General features: G+C 41.6%; 1 protein-coding gene across 1 annotated transcript in view; it reads left to right on the top strand.

The window, feature by feature from the left end:
* Positions 1–10,506, top strand: part of LOC115087346 (zinc finger protein 271-like) — a 34,614-nt gene extending 24,108 nt beyond the window's left edge. Inside the window, 3 exon segments of the mRNA XM_029594451.1 lie at positions 4,871–4,978; positions 5,771–6,514; positions 6,517–10,506. Coding sequence (XP_029450311.1) covers positions 4,871–4,978; positions 5,771–6,514; positions 6,517–8,129 — 2,465 coding nt within the window. The 3' untranslated portion in view covers positions 8,130–10,506.
* Positions 10,507–16,271: the final 5,765 nt, after the last annotated feature.

The following is a 16,271-nucleotide window of genomic DNA, read 5'->3' as shown; positions in this document are numbered from 1 at the left end:
CGTGGTCGTCGCCGATGTCCGGAGGGGGGGGGGCTGCAAAAGTAAGTCGCTTCGTCGCTTTAAACTGCCCCCCCCCCTCCTCCCGGAGCAAGGCTGCTTTTCGCGCCCTGCTTCGGGAGGAGAGGAGAAGGGACTAGCAGGCCCGAGCCTAGGATTGCCCGTCTCTCCCCTCGCTCTCTTGCTACTTTTTCGGTTTTTTTTTTTTTTTTGCTTCGGGAGGAGGGGACAGGACTGGGGCTGCACCGGAGACCGGACGCGGCCAGGGCAGGTGAGCGGGGGCTGGGGGAAAGTTTGCCAAGCATCGGAGAACATAACTGTCCACTTCCTGGTACCTGTCATTTGAAATGACATTTGAAATGACAGATACCAGCGTGGCCGTGAAGCGTTAGGCCCGCGCACCCAGGATACTGTATAGGCGCTCTATACAGTAAAATGGGTTGCGCGGGCCTAACCTTCGCCTAACGCTTCGCAGACGCGGCATGCATTTGCATGCAATTTGAAGAGAGTATCGAGCGGTAGGTGAAGAGCACTGTGCGTGCGGGGAACGAGGGTGCGCCTGGCACTGCCGCACTCTTTCTAACGTGGCATAACTGTATCGACCTGAGAATGAGGAGTGAATCTCTCTCTCCTTAGATATAACATTAATGGTCTTAGTCTCAATTTTATTCAATAGAATATGGATTCAGGAATAATATGAAGAGAGAAAAAGTTTACTGGAACTAACGTTAAAAAAATATTTAGGAAGTCAAATCTTAGCTGTACATAAAAATAGGCACAGATGAGACCAGTCTTTTAATTTTACAGATTGTAAAAAAAATCTACTTCTAGAGCATGTGTTACAATTCATTAGAAATTTTACAAAGGACAGAAACTATTTAAGGGTTCAGAATGTGATAAAAGCCTCAGTTGCAAATATGTCCTAAGAGAACATCAAATGATCCAAAACTCTTTGATACAATGCAAGTACTAAGAAGGGTTTCAGCAGTAAATTTGAGAGATTGAGATCATCCCCAACATGCCATGGTTTACAAATGAGGTTCATTCCTGGCAAGGTATGTGCAAAACAAATCCATTTGGAGAAACTTCTCCTGCGAAAAGCATCCTCAGTCCTTTAGGGGATCATTTTCTGTCCCTTTTCTCGTGCAATAGCTAGATAGGGGCGGGGCGGCATTGGGACTGGAAGAGGAGGAGTTGGGGCGGCGTCGGGGCAGATGCCGTGGAAACATCGCTGGCGGCGAAAAGGTAAGACCCCCTTATCGCCACCAATAGTACCACCTTTCACGGTGGCGCTACTGGGTGCGAAAGCCGGCAGCAATAATATCGCGGTGGTGCGATTGCTGCCGGCTTTCGCAGGCCCGCCTCCTGCCCCCCATTACCGCGGGATTCACTGTTCCTTGTGACATTAGAAAATCCAGCCCTAAGTTAGGATAATTGTTTGGCGAATAGAGAAAATAACTGAAAATCCACCAGCACATGAAAGGAAAGAAGCTACCAAATTAGCTAAACAAGAGAAAAACTCAGTAACAAATCAAACCAGCAAGCGAGGAAGGATAATTGGCAGAAGCATAAGAACAGTGGGAATTACAGAAAGCTACTTCAGCAACCCCACAGAGAATCAAGATTTGTCACAGCAATGGATGAGAAGAGGTGAATTCAAACCTATGAATGAAAGATTGCCAATTGCAGCAGAAACATAATAGGTTACAGCTAGCATAGAAAAGACTGGTAAAACGGACAAATGCAGATTCTTTGGAAAAGAACTTGAACTGGTTACACACCTCGTCACAGAATGTGGTGTGCTGATGTCAGAAGGCCTGGATACGGAGAGGCAGAAGAATGGCATTGTTGATAGAAATGACAGTACTTAGCGATTGTTCTGTGGATCGTATAGAGCAGTGGTCCCCAACCCAGCCAGTCGGGTTTTCAGGATATCCACAATGAATATGCATGAGAGAATTTGCATGCATTGCTTCCATAACATGCAAATTTTCTCTCATGCATATTCATTGTGGATATCCTGAAAACCCGACTGGCTGGTGGGCCCCAGGACAGGGTTGGGGACCACTGGTATAGATAAAGCAAAGATCCTTAAGTAAAATAAGTAGCTAGGAAGAGTTTAGGGGTTGGGGAGGAGAGGAGAGGAGAGGAGAGGGGAAAGGGTAGGAAGGTTAGGTAGAGGTATAGGGAAGTTCCCTCCCAGTCCGCTCCTTAATTAGAGTGGACTTGGAGGGAACTGGAGAAGCCCTACTCCTGTCACCGTGCGTGGCCTTTTAAAATTCCCTCCCCCTGCATGCAGAGGAGGCCATCCGCCCACATATGCACGCATAAATTTTAAAATCTGCCACGCACACGTGTTATAAAATAGCCGTGTCCATGTGTGCATGCGAGTCTTAAAATTGACCCCTTAAATAGCATGAAATGATGCACATAGCGGTGAGGCCTTTTAAATGTACTGACTGTGATAATACCTTCATTCAAAAATCTGGTCTAAGAAATAAAAAAAAAAATCCACAGTGGACAGAAACAGTTTAAATCTTCTGAATGTGATTAAAGCTAAACTCAGAAAGGCCACCTTCAACAGCATGAAATGATCTACATGGGACCTAGATCATTCAAAAATTCTGAATGTAATAAAAGCTTCATTCAAAGCAGGCCTAAGAAGTCATGAAGAGATCCAGTGAGGAATATTTCTGGGAAACTACCTGTCACCTCTTTTATTTTGTCTGGCATTAAATCTACTGAGTACTTTAATTCCTTGGGTTATGGAATTAGACTTAATCCTAGTGCAACCAGTCTCCTGCCAATGACATTTCACAATTTATAGATGATTTGAAATTCTACAGTTCCTGTGATACTTATGTAAGAGAACAACTTCTTGTGATGTATAGTTTCTTGGTTTGGCCTGGATAAATATGCAAAGGCAACTTTCCTTAAAAGAAAATTAAGCAAAATTGAAAACTTCTTCCTGACTGAAGATTGCAATATAAAGGAATTAGAGCAGGAAGGTGTATATAGATATCTAGGAAAGTGGAAAAAATTGGCATAAAGCAAGTAAGCCAGTAAGTAAGCTGTTGGTGTGCGCTTCCTTGGGACAGCACTGAATGGCGCAGGGCCAGGCCCTTCAAAAAAATGCGTGCGGTGTCCGCAACGCCCAGTCACACACATAACCCCCCATTTTCACATGCGCGGGCTTCTGAAAATTAGCCAAATAGGTTACATTTACAACTGAAACACTGATCATATTCAGAACATTTAAATGGCTTTTCTCATGGGGGGAGGAAAGGAATTTTCTTCAAATGGGTAATTGCCAGGTTCTTGTGGCCTGGTTTTGGCCTCTGTTGGAAACAGGATGCTGGACTTGATGGACCCTCTGACCCAGCATGGCAATTTCTTATGTTCTTATTTTATTTCTTAGACCAGATTTTTGAATGAAGGTATTATCAGTCAGTACATTTCACAGGAATGAACTTCATACATAAATTATGGCATGTTGGAGATAATCCCAGTCCCTCAAATTTATGACTAATGCCCTTCTTACTACTTGCATTCTACCAGAGAAAGCCTCCATCTGGAGTTCATAAAATGTAATCTTAAAAGGCAACATATCAAGATGCGCTTGAAATTTCTTATTAATCAGACCAAGGTCATCCAATATGAGTGGGAATATTTCTGTATCTTTCTGCCACATTTTCTTGGTCTCTGATTGCATCTCCCAACATCACAGGGCTGCCACCACCCTAAAGGGCCAACCCAAAAAAAACATCCATTTCATGTCTGTTATCCATTACCCAGTTTCCCATTTCTCCTCTTTCTCTCTCATCTCTTCTCACTGCCTCTCACCAATCCTTTGGATCTTCACATCATCTCTTGCTCTTTCTCCATCTTTCAGCCCTTATCTCACATCCCACTGCTAATCCCTCCTAGCTGCATATCATATACCCCTCTCACACCACCTGCTCCCTGTCCCACACATCCTCATTCATAATGCCAGTTCCTAGTGTATCATTCTCCATAATCACACCCCAGTCCCACCAACTCCAACCTTCATTCACCTAATCCCCCAGTCATCACTGACCTCCTAATTGCTGCTCTCCATGCACACCCATCCTTAATCTCCCAGACCCTGCCAATCCCCTCCCAACCAATCTCTCAGTCCCCACTCCCACCCTCTATGTTTCACTCCCTACTGAAACAACTGGGCCCCATCCACTCCTGCCCAAGATTCCCCTGACACTAATCCTCCCAGTTCCTGTGCTTTCCGTTCCCAATCTCAGTCCTTGCTCACCCAGTCCTTCAGTCAATGCTCTCTCCACAAACCCACCCTCATCTCCTCCTCTCTGTTCATTCCCTCTCACTGCTAATCTCCCAGTCCCCATGCCCTCCCACACAGTTCCCAGTTTAAGAAGCTGCTTGAACCATGTGGTATACCTTAGATTTCTAGGGAGCCCTGAATGGTTTAAATAGCCAGCAACCGAATAATGTTTTTGACTCTGGCAGAGCCCAGCATGGTCTGAATTGGGAGGGTAGCAGTGACAGAGTATTGTCACAGTTAGGGATGGGGTCGCGGCCTGATAATGATGCCCAGGCCTCATGCTTTTCCTGCTTCCTCTGCCTCATCCCGAGAACTCTCGGGGCCGCAGGGTGGTGCAGCGCTTCAGTACCTTAGGGCAGTAACCGCTGTGGCCATAGTCACATTAACCATAGGCTAGCTACTGATCTGACAGAGGGTCATTAACTCCTTCCACCAGACTACTTTCATTTTTAGAGTTTACAGCATTCTCATCATCTCACTTGTAGCCAAGTATTGCTTTTCTTAAGTCAATACGCATGCCTATTAAAAATCCAAGATATTTTCCCATTTTTCTAACAGGCAGTCAAGGTTACAATCCTGAACCCATAGTGGAGATCCTGAAAATGGAAGAGCTTCATGTCGGCGACCAGCTGGAGAGAAGAGAGAAGGATATGGATACCAAGATTGGTGAGCAAAAAATTATTTTGTAATAAATACCTGATGTGAAATGTTTAAAAGTTTATGAGGTAGATAATTTAAAAAAAATGGCTAAGTAAGTTAGTAGGATAAAGCTTACCTGGCTGTCTTACATGGGATATTCAGCAGTATGGCTTTGCTTACCTGGCAAAGTTAGACTTGCTCCATTTCAGGTCTAACTTATCTTGTTAACTTAACTGGACAAGTAGTGTCATCCTGATTCACCCATCTAGATATCCAGCTAACTACTTAGCTAGATAAGTGACTTATCCAGCTAAGTGGTGGCTGCTGAACTTAACTGGATATTCAGCAGCTGCTACTTAGCTGGATAAGTGAGTACTTATCCAGCTATCACTGTATATTGGGCTGTACTTATTGAAGCAGTTTATTCTTATTAGCTTTGAGTTACATTTAAGTTGTTATGTCATTAGAATTCATTTATCTTAAACTGACAGCTCTGAGGAATTCTGGGTCCAGAATGAATCCCAGGTCTCCAGCAGGGTGTTGCGGAGTTTTTGGTTAGTGACTGTAAGTGAAGGGAAACACCACATAAACTGGGAGATGCACAGAACCAGCAAGATGAGATCAGGCATGGTCCATTTCCCTCTGTTTGTTTGCTTTTGCTCTCTTGTTCTTGTCCACAAGCAATATCACTTCCTGTTAAATGTCATATGGAGCCTTACCTGAGCAAATATCTTTAAATAATCATATGGGATATTTCCCTGTATATGTTCTTCTCCATATTTTAACATTAATAAGCATACTGCTATCTTTATCCAACAGATGATGGATTTGGGAACATTATTAAGGTTCAGAAAATGTGTGATGGTCAACAGAGGGAGGAATGGGAACCCAGAGACTCCACAAGAGGCAGCCTAGATCCTTCAGCTGACTGTGAAGGTGGTATCAGTAGAGTAACACCATCCAGTGTGGAAGAAAATGCTCAAAAAGGAGAGAAACCAAACACATGTCCTGAGCAAGAGAGAAATTCCAACTGCTGTCCAAATCTTGTAGAAACTCTGAGACTCAATGAAGGAGAGAGACCTTTTAAAAGTACTGATATTACTGATATTTGGGAAACTTTCACCATAAACTCACATTCTTCTGAGTTCCAAGAAAAGATTGAATATGGAAACAAATTCACTGAATGGGCAAGTCACACTTGTTTCAATGAATTTCATAAAACGGAGAAAATTATTATAGGTACGGAAGGGGAAAAAAGAGCCCCTAAGCAATCACAGCTATCAGCAGACAGAAAAATTCACATGCAAAAGAAACCATTATACTGTACTCAGTGTGAAAAATGCTTTCCTAGCAGAGCTGAGTTGGAAAGACATGTAAGAATTCACTCAAGAGGAAACACATTTCAGTGTACTGCTGGTGAAGAAAGATTTAGTAGGAAGTCGAACCTGAGAGAACACAAAAAGTTGCACAGAAGAGACAAGCCTTTTAAGTGTACTGAGTGTGAAAAGTATTTTACAAACAGATCCCAGCTTTCAATTCATCAGAAATTTCACTTAGGAAAGAAAGATTTAAATGTTCTGAATGTGAAAGAAGCTTCACTCTGAAATCTGATCTAAGAAAACATGAAAGAATCCACACTGGTGAAAAACCATTTAGATGTCCTCAATGTGATAAGTGTTTCAGACAAAAATATGATGTAAAAATACATGAAAGAATCCACACTGGAGAGAAACCATTTAAATGTTTTGAATGTGATAAATGTTTCAGTAATAAAAGTGGCCTGCGATCGCACGCAATGATCCACATGATAGATAAACTATTTAAATGTTCTGAATGTGATAAAAGTTTTAGCCACAAAGTTGGTTTGCGGGTGCATGAAATGACGCACACTGGAGAGAAACCATTTAAATGTTCTGAATGTGCTAAATGTTTCAGTCAGAAATGTGCCCTGCGCACACATGAAATGACACACACTGGAGAGAAACCATATATTTGTTCTGAATGTGATAAATGTTTCCACCAGAAAGACAAACTGAAAATGCATGAACTCACCCACATAGGAGACAACCTGTTTAAATGTTCTAAATGTGATAAATATTTCAATCATAAAGGAAGCTTGCAACACCATGAAATGACTCACAAGACAGAAAAACAATTTAAATGTTTTGAATGTGATAAACGATTTATTAAAAAATCAGACCTAATAATTCATGAAAGAAGCCACACTGGAGAAAAACCATATAAATGTTCTGAATGTGAGAAATGTTTTGGTTATAAAGGCAGCTTCCATCGCCATGAAATGACCCACACAGGAGAGAAACCATTTACATGTTCACAATGTGCCAAATGCTTTCGTAATAAATACGATTTAAGGCGACATGAAAGAATACACACTGGAGAGAAAATGTTTAAATGTGCTGAATGTGAAAAAAGCTTCAGTAATAAATATGATCTAAGGAACCATAAAAATATGCACAGTGGAGAAAAACTATTTAAATGTTCAGAATGTGATAAAGGCTTCAGCAATAAATGTGGTCTAATGAACCATAAAAAAATGCACAATGTTGAAAAACTTTTTAAATGTTCTGAATGTGATAACCGTTTCAGACAAAAATCAGAGCTAATAGTACATGAAAGAGTGCACACTGGGGAAAAACCATTTAAATGTACTGAATGTGATAAAAGATTCAGCCAACAAGCCAACCTAAAAAAACATGAAAGAATGCACACTGGAGAGAAACCATTTAAGTGTTTTGAATGTGATAAAACTTTCAGAGAAACATCTACCCTTAAAGTACATGAAAGATTGCACACTGGAGAGAAGCCATTTAAATGTTTTCAATGTGATAAAACTTTCAGACAAAAATCTAACCTACGAAAACATGAAAGAATGCATACTGGAGAGAAACCATTTAAATGTTCTGTATGTGATAAAAGTTTCATTTGTCAATCCTTAGTAAGACGACATGAAAGGATTCACACTGGTGAAAAGCCATTTAAATGTTCTGAATGTGACAAATGTTTCAATCAGAAAGGCAGCCTTCGAGTGCATGAAATGATACACACTGGAGAGAAACCATTTATATGTTTTGACTGTGATAAAAGCTTCAGTAAAAAATCTGCTCTAAGAAAACATGAAAAAATACATATCAGAGAGAAGGTAAACTCAGACTTGTAGATGAGAGATTGATAATTGCAGAGTCAGGATAGTGAATTAGAGACACGATGATTCACAGCCAGCATAGAAAAGACTGGTAAAATTGGAAAAATGCAGATTCTGAAATACATAACTGTAAATGGTTACATTTCATCACTGGATGTGAAGTGCTAATGGCAGAAAGGCTGTATACAGAAAGGCACAACAAGGTGGTATGGCTTATTCATTGGAAACTGTAAACATTATAACATTGATGTACAAAAGAAAAAACTTACTAGGAGCACAATCCTATTAAAATAGAAGAGAATGAAGAAATTGTGCTCACCAGGGACATACCTAGTCCCACCAACAGGAAGATCAGTGCTGGAAAACCAGATATCATAGTGAATTAGGAAAAGAAAAGAAATGCATTGCTGATAGAGATATCAGTACCCTGCAACTATTCTGTGAAATATATGGAGAAAGTGAAGATCCTTAAATGTGAATAGATGAAATCAGAGACCAAGAATATGTAGCAGAAAGATACAGAAATAGATCCAATTATATTGGATGCCACTGGCCTGTCAAGAATTTCCAAGCATACCTTGATATGTTGTCTATAAAAATTGCACCCTATTAAGTCCAGGAGGCGGCTCTCTTTGGCTCAATGTAAGTACTATGATGGGCATTAGCATTACATCTGAGAGATTGAGATTATTCCCAACATACCCTGGCTTATGAATGAGGTTCATTCCTGTTAAGGTTTGCACAAACAAACCCATTTGGAGGCACTACCCTGAGAGAAACCATAGAAATATTCTGAATGTGAAAATGTTTTCAAACAGAAAATCCACTTGAAACTGCATGAAAGGAACCACACACTACCTTTGGAAAGTGGATGCGATCTGACTTGTAAGGGCATCTGAGAAGAAAGTTTTATATAAAACCCTAGGAACAGCATAAGGAGGAACAATTCATCACAAATCATTAAGGATAAAGATCAGTAAAGCGCAGTGCAGGAGATTTAATGTGATATTGAAAAGTGTTTTATCAGCACAGAATGAGATTTAAGCTATCAATCAATTTGTAATCCCTGCACTCTCATCCAACTTTGAAAGAGTAGACTGATCCCATAAAAATTAGATGCGATAGAACAAGAAAGCTACTCCACACCCATCAGATAATCCATAAGAACCAGTGTACACTGAGATTGTACAACCCTAAAGCTGAAGGTATGGATCTCAGTGTTGCCATCATAAGCCTTCAGGCATACTTAATGGCATCAACAGATCCAAATGCCCAAAATGTGCTGAAGAACGAAAGCAAATGGCCACCATCAAGCTCTGTTCTTAAGCCTGGACATTAATTCTGTCAAATAAATGGACTGAGTGAGAACCCACCAGTACACAAGGGGAAAGAAGCAACAGAATTTGCAAGCCAAGAGAATAAACTAATTAAAGAATCAGACAAAAAAAAAAGGAAATAAAATTGGCAGAAGCACAAATACAATGGGAGATACAAAGAGTTGTTTCAGAAATCCTTGGTGGACCAAGATGTGACAGAGCAGTGCTTAAGGCTGAACTTAGACCTAAAGCTGAGAGAGTGATTATTGCAGCACAGGCAAGTGGACTACAGATGAGATGGTTCACTGTCAACATAGAAAAAAATGATAAATGCAGATCCTATAAAACAAAACTGGAAATGGCTACACATCTCATTCCTGGATGTGATGTGCTGATGTCAGAAGCCCTGTAAAAAGAAAGGTACAACTCCTCCATTAGAAATTTTGTAAGCACCATAGCAACACTGTACCAGAAAAATACTGGGACCACAACCCTAGAATTGAAGAGCTGGAAGAAGTTGTGATCAGATGGGACATCCCCATTCCAAACAATAAGAAGCTTGATGCAAACAAAAAACTTGGACATTTATTTATTTATTTGTCGAGTTTTATATACCGTCGTTCGGTTTCGCCATCACAACGGTTTACAAAAGGTCGATTTCTACAATCGTAAATTTGTTGACATGGTTATTAGAGATTAAGGTATATATTTATTCATAGGGTTGTTCTGGTAACGTCAGGGCTAAGCTGGTAAAGACGATTAGGTAAAGAGTCAGTAGGAGTTTTGTTAGGCTTTTGTAAACATCCAAGTTTTTAGCTCTTTTTTGAAGGTTTTTAAATTTTGTTGTGTTCTCAAGTCCATTGGGAGGGAGTTCCATAGTTCGGGGCTTCCAAGGGATATGGCTCTCATCTGAGTTGAAATAAGTTTGTGACGTGTTGGTGAGATTTTTAGTAGGCCTTTGTTTGCTGATCGGAGGTTTCTATTTGGTGCGTGGAGTTTTATGGATGCGCTGAGCCAGTTTGTTTTTCGTATATTATTTTGTGAACTATGGTTAGTATTTTGTAGTCAATCCTGTATTTTATTGGGAGCCAGTGTAGTGAAATGAGGGTTGGAGTAATATGGTTGAATTTTCTTGTTCCTGTGAGTATTCTGGCGGCTGTATTTTGTAGGATTTGGAGAGGTCAGATGGTGGTGAGAGGTAAGTTGAATAGTAGAGAGTTGCAGTAATCAAGGTTGGAGAAGATGAGAAGTTTGAGTACTGTTCGGAAATCATTGGGTGATAGGAATGGTATTAGGTGTCGTAGTGTTAGGAGTTTGTGATATCCTTCTTTGATTTTTGTGGAGATGTGGTTCTTGAAGGAGAGTTCCTTGTCAGTTATGACTCCAAGGTTTCGTGCGTGGGTGACGGGGGAGATTGCTGGACATTGTGGTAAAGGAGAAAGAAACAAGAGCAGCATTTTGTGTTTGAGATTTCAATACCAAGCAACTATTCAGGCTATGGTATGGAGGGTGAGAAGACCATTAAGTACAGAGGGATGCAATCAAACACCAAAAAACGGTGGCAGAAAGATACAAAATAGTTCAAATTATATTGAGCATCACTAGCCTGGTAAGAACTTGTAAGCACACTGTTATACGCTGCCTATACATATGATATCCTATAAACTCTAGAAAGAAGTGCTCTCTAGCAAAATGCAAGTATTAAGAAGAGCATTAACAGTAAATATGAGAGATTGAGATCATGGACAGCCTATCCTGGGTTATGAATGAGCTTCATTCCCGTCAAGGTATGCACAAAACCAACCTATTTCAAGACACTGCCCAAAGTGAAACTATTTAAATGTTTAGTAATCTGGAATGCCATGAAATGATCCATGTTAGAAACTGTTTAAATGTTTATAACATCAATGTACAAAATAACCCTTGGAAGCACAACCTTAATAGAAGAGAAGAGAATAAAGATGTGATCATCTGGGACATTCCTATTCCAACTGGTAGATAGGATGATTGAAGCTAGAATACTAGATATTGTGTTAAAGGTGAAAAATGCAATAACGGCATTGTTGATAGAGTTGTCTATATCCAGCAACTATTCTGTGGATCATATGGAGAATGTGAACATCCTTAAGTGCCAAGAGATGCAATCAGCGACCAAGAAATGTGGTAGAAAGGTACAGAAACCTTTTATTCTAGAGAGAACATAACCTTGTATTGGAGATGTTCATACACCAGACTCTAGATACCACTTTTCTCACTATCCTGTTCTTTTTCTTCTTTCTTTTTTTCTAAAAATTGAACTAATTGAAAGGGTATAAAGAAAATAAATTTCGTACCTTTATAGGAGACCAAACATCGACAAGGAAATTTTAGTTGGAATGTAACCCCCAACTGTAATGCTTAACTAATAATATAAAGTGATTTCTAATTAAAATATTACAGTATGTTATATAAACTTAATTAGGATTTTCCTTTTCTTTAGGACTTAACTTGAAGTTATGGATCAGTTTTCCTTGTGTTAAGATAAAGCTGTATATATATTTTTTTCTTTATTTATGATGTGATGATAGACTTGAAATTCTATGTCAAGTGATAAACTTTCTTGATTGTAAAATTGAATAATGAATAAATAAAAATGTAAAAAAAGGTACAGAAACAGTCCCATATATATTAGGTATCACTAGCCTGATTTAGAAGAATTTCCAAACACATATTAATATGTTGTCTATTAAAATTACACCCTATGGCACAATGCAAGTATTAATGTAAATAAGGTAAAACAAAATTATACTCGTAGTCATAATGATGGCCACTGAACTGGTACAGAGGGTCATGGCAGAAATATTGCCTCTATTCCTTGGTTTTATGGTTCAAGTTTGGAAGTCCATCATATGAGAAAAATTATCACTTTACTGAGTTGAACTGGAAAATTACTTTTGTACAAAGTAAGTGGGAGAAACCCTAATGGTTGAATTGGAGGTGAAGGATCTGCAAGGTTTTTCAGGAAGATCTCTGGATCCTCCCCTGCTTTTATCTTAGGACCTGAGGTAACAGATTCATCTGGGTTGTGGCAGTTTGCATGGCTTGGGCAATCTGCACCAGCACCCCTGTTGCTGGGTGCAGCTTGCCCAAACTTCTATAGCTGCTGTTGGCCCTCTGCCAGGATATGTACCAGCCACTCCATAGCAAAGAAGATGGTGAGTCTCTGGGGATGAGAATTACAGAAAAACCAAAAAGCCTTTCTGGCCCTTATTAACTGCTTATTTTGTTAGCTGCTTCAGGCGGGGCTAATCCCTTTGGCCTGATATAACAAATTTCCATGCTGTTCCTATGGCCAGACCCCAAGAAAAGATTTAATAAAAATTTTTTTTTCTTCAGGCTCTGTGGGCTCCTGTCTGTGCTTCCCACTTAGAATAAGGATCCCACTTTGTACACCATATATGATCGCTCAGGAGTGGCCCTGGGTTGGGAAACAGTCAGGAGTACAAAAAGGGGGCTAAACACCAGCTGGTTCCATACAAAGGAACTCTTTATTTGTAAGGAAAACCAAAAGTACAGTGCAGAGGTGGCTTACTTCAGCAGTCTCACAACAATCAGGTGTATGCAGTTTTTGCATAGACTGGCTTCCTGCCTTCTCTCTGGGACCTCTGTTCTCTTCTGGGCTCTGCCTTCTTATCCAAAGCTGGAGGGATCTTCCTAGGTTGGCTGTTAAGGAGGACTGGGTCAGATGGCTGTGGCCAGTCCTTTAAGGTGTTCTGAGGGAGTTTCTTATACACTCCCTGACAGGGGGATTATAAAAAATATTCATCTTCTTTCTTAATTTCATGGTAAAATTGTTATGGAGTCTCAATTTAGTGGACCCTTGGGCCGACCTGCAGGAGACTGGGATAGGAGTTCAATGTCTCTAGTATACAGCAGGCCGGGAGGCAGATGTTCAGGCAGGACATAGAGGTGCTCTTCACCCTGGAAGCTGGTGCTCCCCTGGGAGGAGCCCGTAGGAGCCCAGCCGCTGGGACTTAAGCGGCTTCACCCTTGGAAGCCGAAGCCCCCCCCCCCCCCCCTCCGGGAGGAGCCCGTAGGTGGGTTGATGATCAGGACTGAGAACTGGAACCAAACTAGAACAGTAGACAGGAACTGAGGCAAGACTCGGGTACTGGAACCAGGCAGGAACTGTAGCAAGACTCCGGTACTGGAACCAGGCAGGAACCGTAGCAGGCAAGCAGGAATGGAGCGAGTACCAAGGCAGCTCACTCCGGGGCACGAAGCAACAGGGAACCAGGAGGTAAACCCGTTGCAAGGCAAAGACTGAGTGTCCACGGCCAGCTTATCAAGGACGCGGCGTCTGATGTCAGGAACTGGGCGGAGTCACCACTGGCGGGAAACGGCCTAGAAAAGCACCCAAGTGGCACGCGCGCGTGCCTAGAAGCAGGGCGTCCATGGGAGGCTTCCCGGCGGTGTGGTCCCCGCGGGGACGCCACCAAACAGGCCGCAAGCCAGGCCTGTTCAGCCTGTTCCGTGCTCCTGGAACAGGTCCAGGAGCACAGAGGTAAGGGTCTGGTCGCGGCGCTCACGGCCAGAACCGTAACAGTACCTCCCCTCTTAGCTGGTCCAGGTTTACTTGGGTGGTCCAGATGGAACTGCCGTAATAAGTCCTTGTCAAGGATGTTATGGGCCGGTTCCCAAGAATTATCCTCTGGTCCGCAACCCTCCCAGGCAAGCAAGTACTCCCAGCGTCGTTGATGGAACCGGACATCCAAGATCTCACATACTTGATACGTAACATTGTCCGGTACTGAAGGATCCGATGGCTCAGGAGCCCGGGAGTGGTATCTGGATAAAACAAGAGGCTTCAGCAATGACACATGGAAGACGTCATGTATGCGCATGGAGGAGAGTAGGCGTAGTCTGTATGAGACTGCTCCCATTTGTTCAGCGACTCGAAAAGGCCCACAGAATCTCGGAGCTAGTCTTCAAGACGGGATTCGTAGCTGTAGATTCTTAGTACTAAGCCAGACGCGGTCTCCAGGAAGGAAAACAGGTGCTGGCTGACTATGCCTATCCGCCCATTCCTTGGCGGACTGGGCGGCGTTATGGAGCTTTCCCTGGATAGAACTTAAGTCCATAAGGAAAGAAGCTGGCGGGCTGAAAGTTGCACTGCCGGAAGTGCACTAGGTTCAGGCGAAGGCAAGGGCGGTCGAAGTTGCTTCCCATAGACAACGAGGAAAGGTGAACTTCCAGTAGCAGCATGCGTGTGATTATTATACGAGAACTCCACCCACGGGAGTAACTTGGCCCAATTATCTTGTCGTTCATTCACGAACGAACGGAGAAAAGTCTTTAAGGTTCAGTTAGTCCGTTCTGTTTGCCCATTAGTCTGGGGATGGAACACAGACGAAAGACTAAGTTGCACACTAAAGCGTTTGCACAGTGCTTTCCAATATCGAGCAGTAAACTGTGGTCCTCGATCGGAGACTATATCCTACGGAAGACCGTGAAGTCTAAAGACATGCTGGGCGATGAGATTTGGCTAGGTCAGGTGCAGAAGGCAACTTTGGCAAGGGGACAAAGTGCGCCATCTTGGAGAATCGGTCTACGGTCACGCAAATGACCTTAGGGACCACAACCAGTCTCTTCTCTCTCTCTCTCTCTCACACACACACACACAAGTCACACCCTCAGGACCAGTTTCTGTCTCTTACACATCACTCATCTCCCCAACCAGTCTATCTCCCTCTCTCACACACACACACACACACATACCAGTCACCTCTCTGGCCAGTCTCTCTCAATCACACAATGCTCTCGCTCTCTCTTACTAACACACAGGCTTTCAATCACACACATATGCTCTCTCTATTTCACTTACACACAAGCTCTCAATCACACACGTTCTATCTCACTTACAAACAGGCTCAATCACACACATGCCCTCTCTCACAGCCACAAGCCAGCCAAAAACATGCTCCATCTCTCTCGCACACACACACTGACACACACAAGCACTCTCCCTGTCTCACATACACATTACACTCACAGAAGCACCTTGCTTTCAGACTTACAGCATTTTTCACTTTTATTAAAAGTGAAAGTGATGCTCCCAACCATTAAATAAGAAAACCACATTCCTATCAGAAGGCGAAATGACACCCTTCCTTCAGGTTCTGTGCTTCCAAGGGACAGCCACCTACACCTTCTCTTGTTTTATGCTTTCAGGCAATAAAGCAAGTGTCTTTCTTCAAACTATCAGTCGTATGATTATTCATGTGGGAGATATGGAACAGAAAGACATCCTTAGTCAGCTTCCCTTTTAAATGGGAAGACTCCAGTCTTAGTCATTTAAAAATATACATTTTCTAAAGGCTTAAAAAAAAAAAAAAAAAAAAAGCAAAACTGTTTCAGATTGGAACTATTCTAGTCTTCATGCTTAAATTATGCTTAAAAAAACCCAAAAACAAAACCCACCTGGCATCAGTATCTTAAATTTGTGATTTTGCTGAGATGAACATGTTAAATACTTTAATTTTTTTTTTTTTACTTTAATATTTGTCTCTACCCACTTTAGTATTTGTCTCTACCCACTTTGTTAAATTTTATTTTCCAGCAGAGGGATTCTTAAAATTTAGTAATTTCATCTTTCATCCAACTTTTCAACAAAATCAGCACAAAAGTTGAGGTATATGTATTATCACACTTCATTTTTTTAAACTGGCAGATTCCTTTCTCACATACACATCACATACACACACACAGAAGCTCCATTCCTTTCTTACATACACATCACATACACACATACACAGAAGCTCCATTCCTTTCTTACATATACATCACATCACATACACATACA

This window comes from Rhinatrema bivittatum, chromosome 3, assembly GCF_901001135.1.
Source record: "Rhinatrema bivittatum chromosome 3, aRhiBiv1.1, whole genome shotgun sequence".
Classification (NCBI taxonomy): Eukaryota; Metazoa; Chordata; class Amphibia; order Gymnophiona; family Rhinatrematidae; genus Rhinatrema; species Rhinatrema bivittatum.
This window is presented reverse-complemented; position numbering and strand designations above follow the sequence as displayed.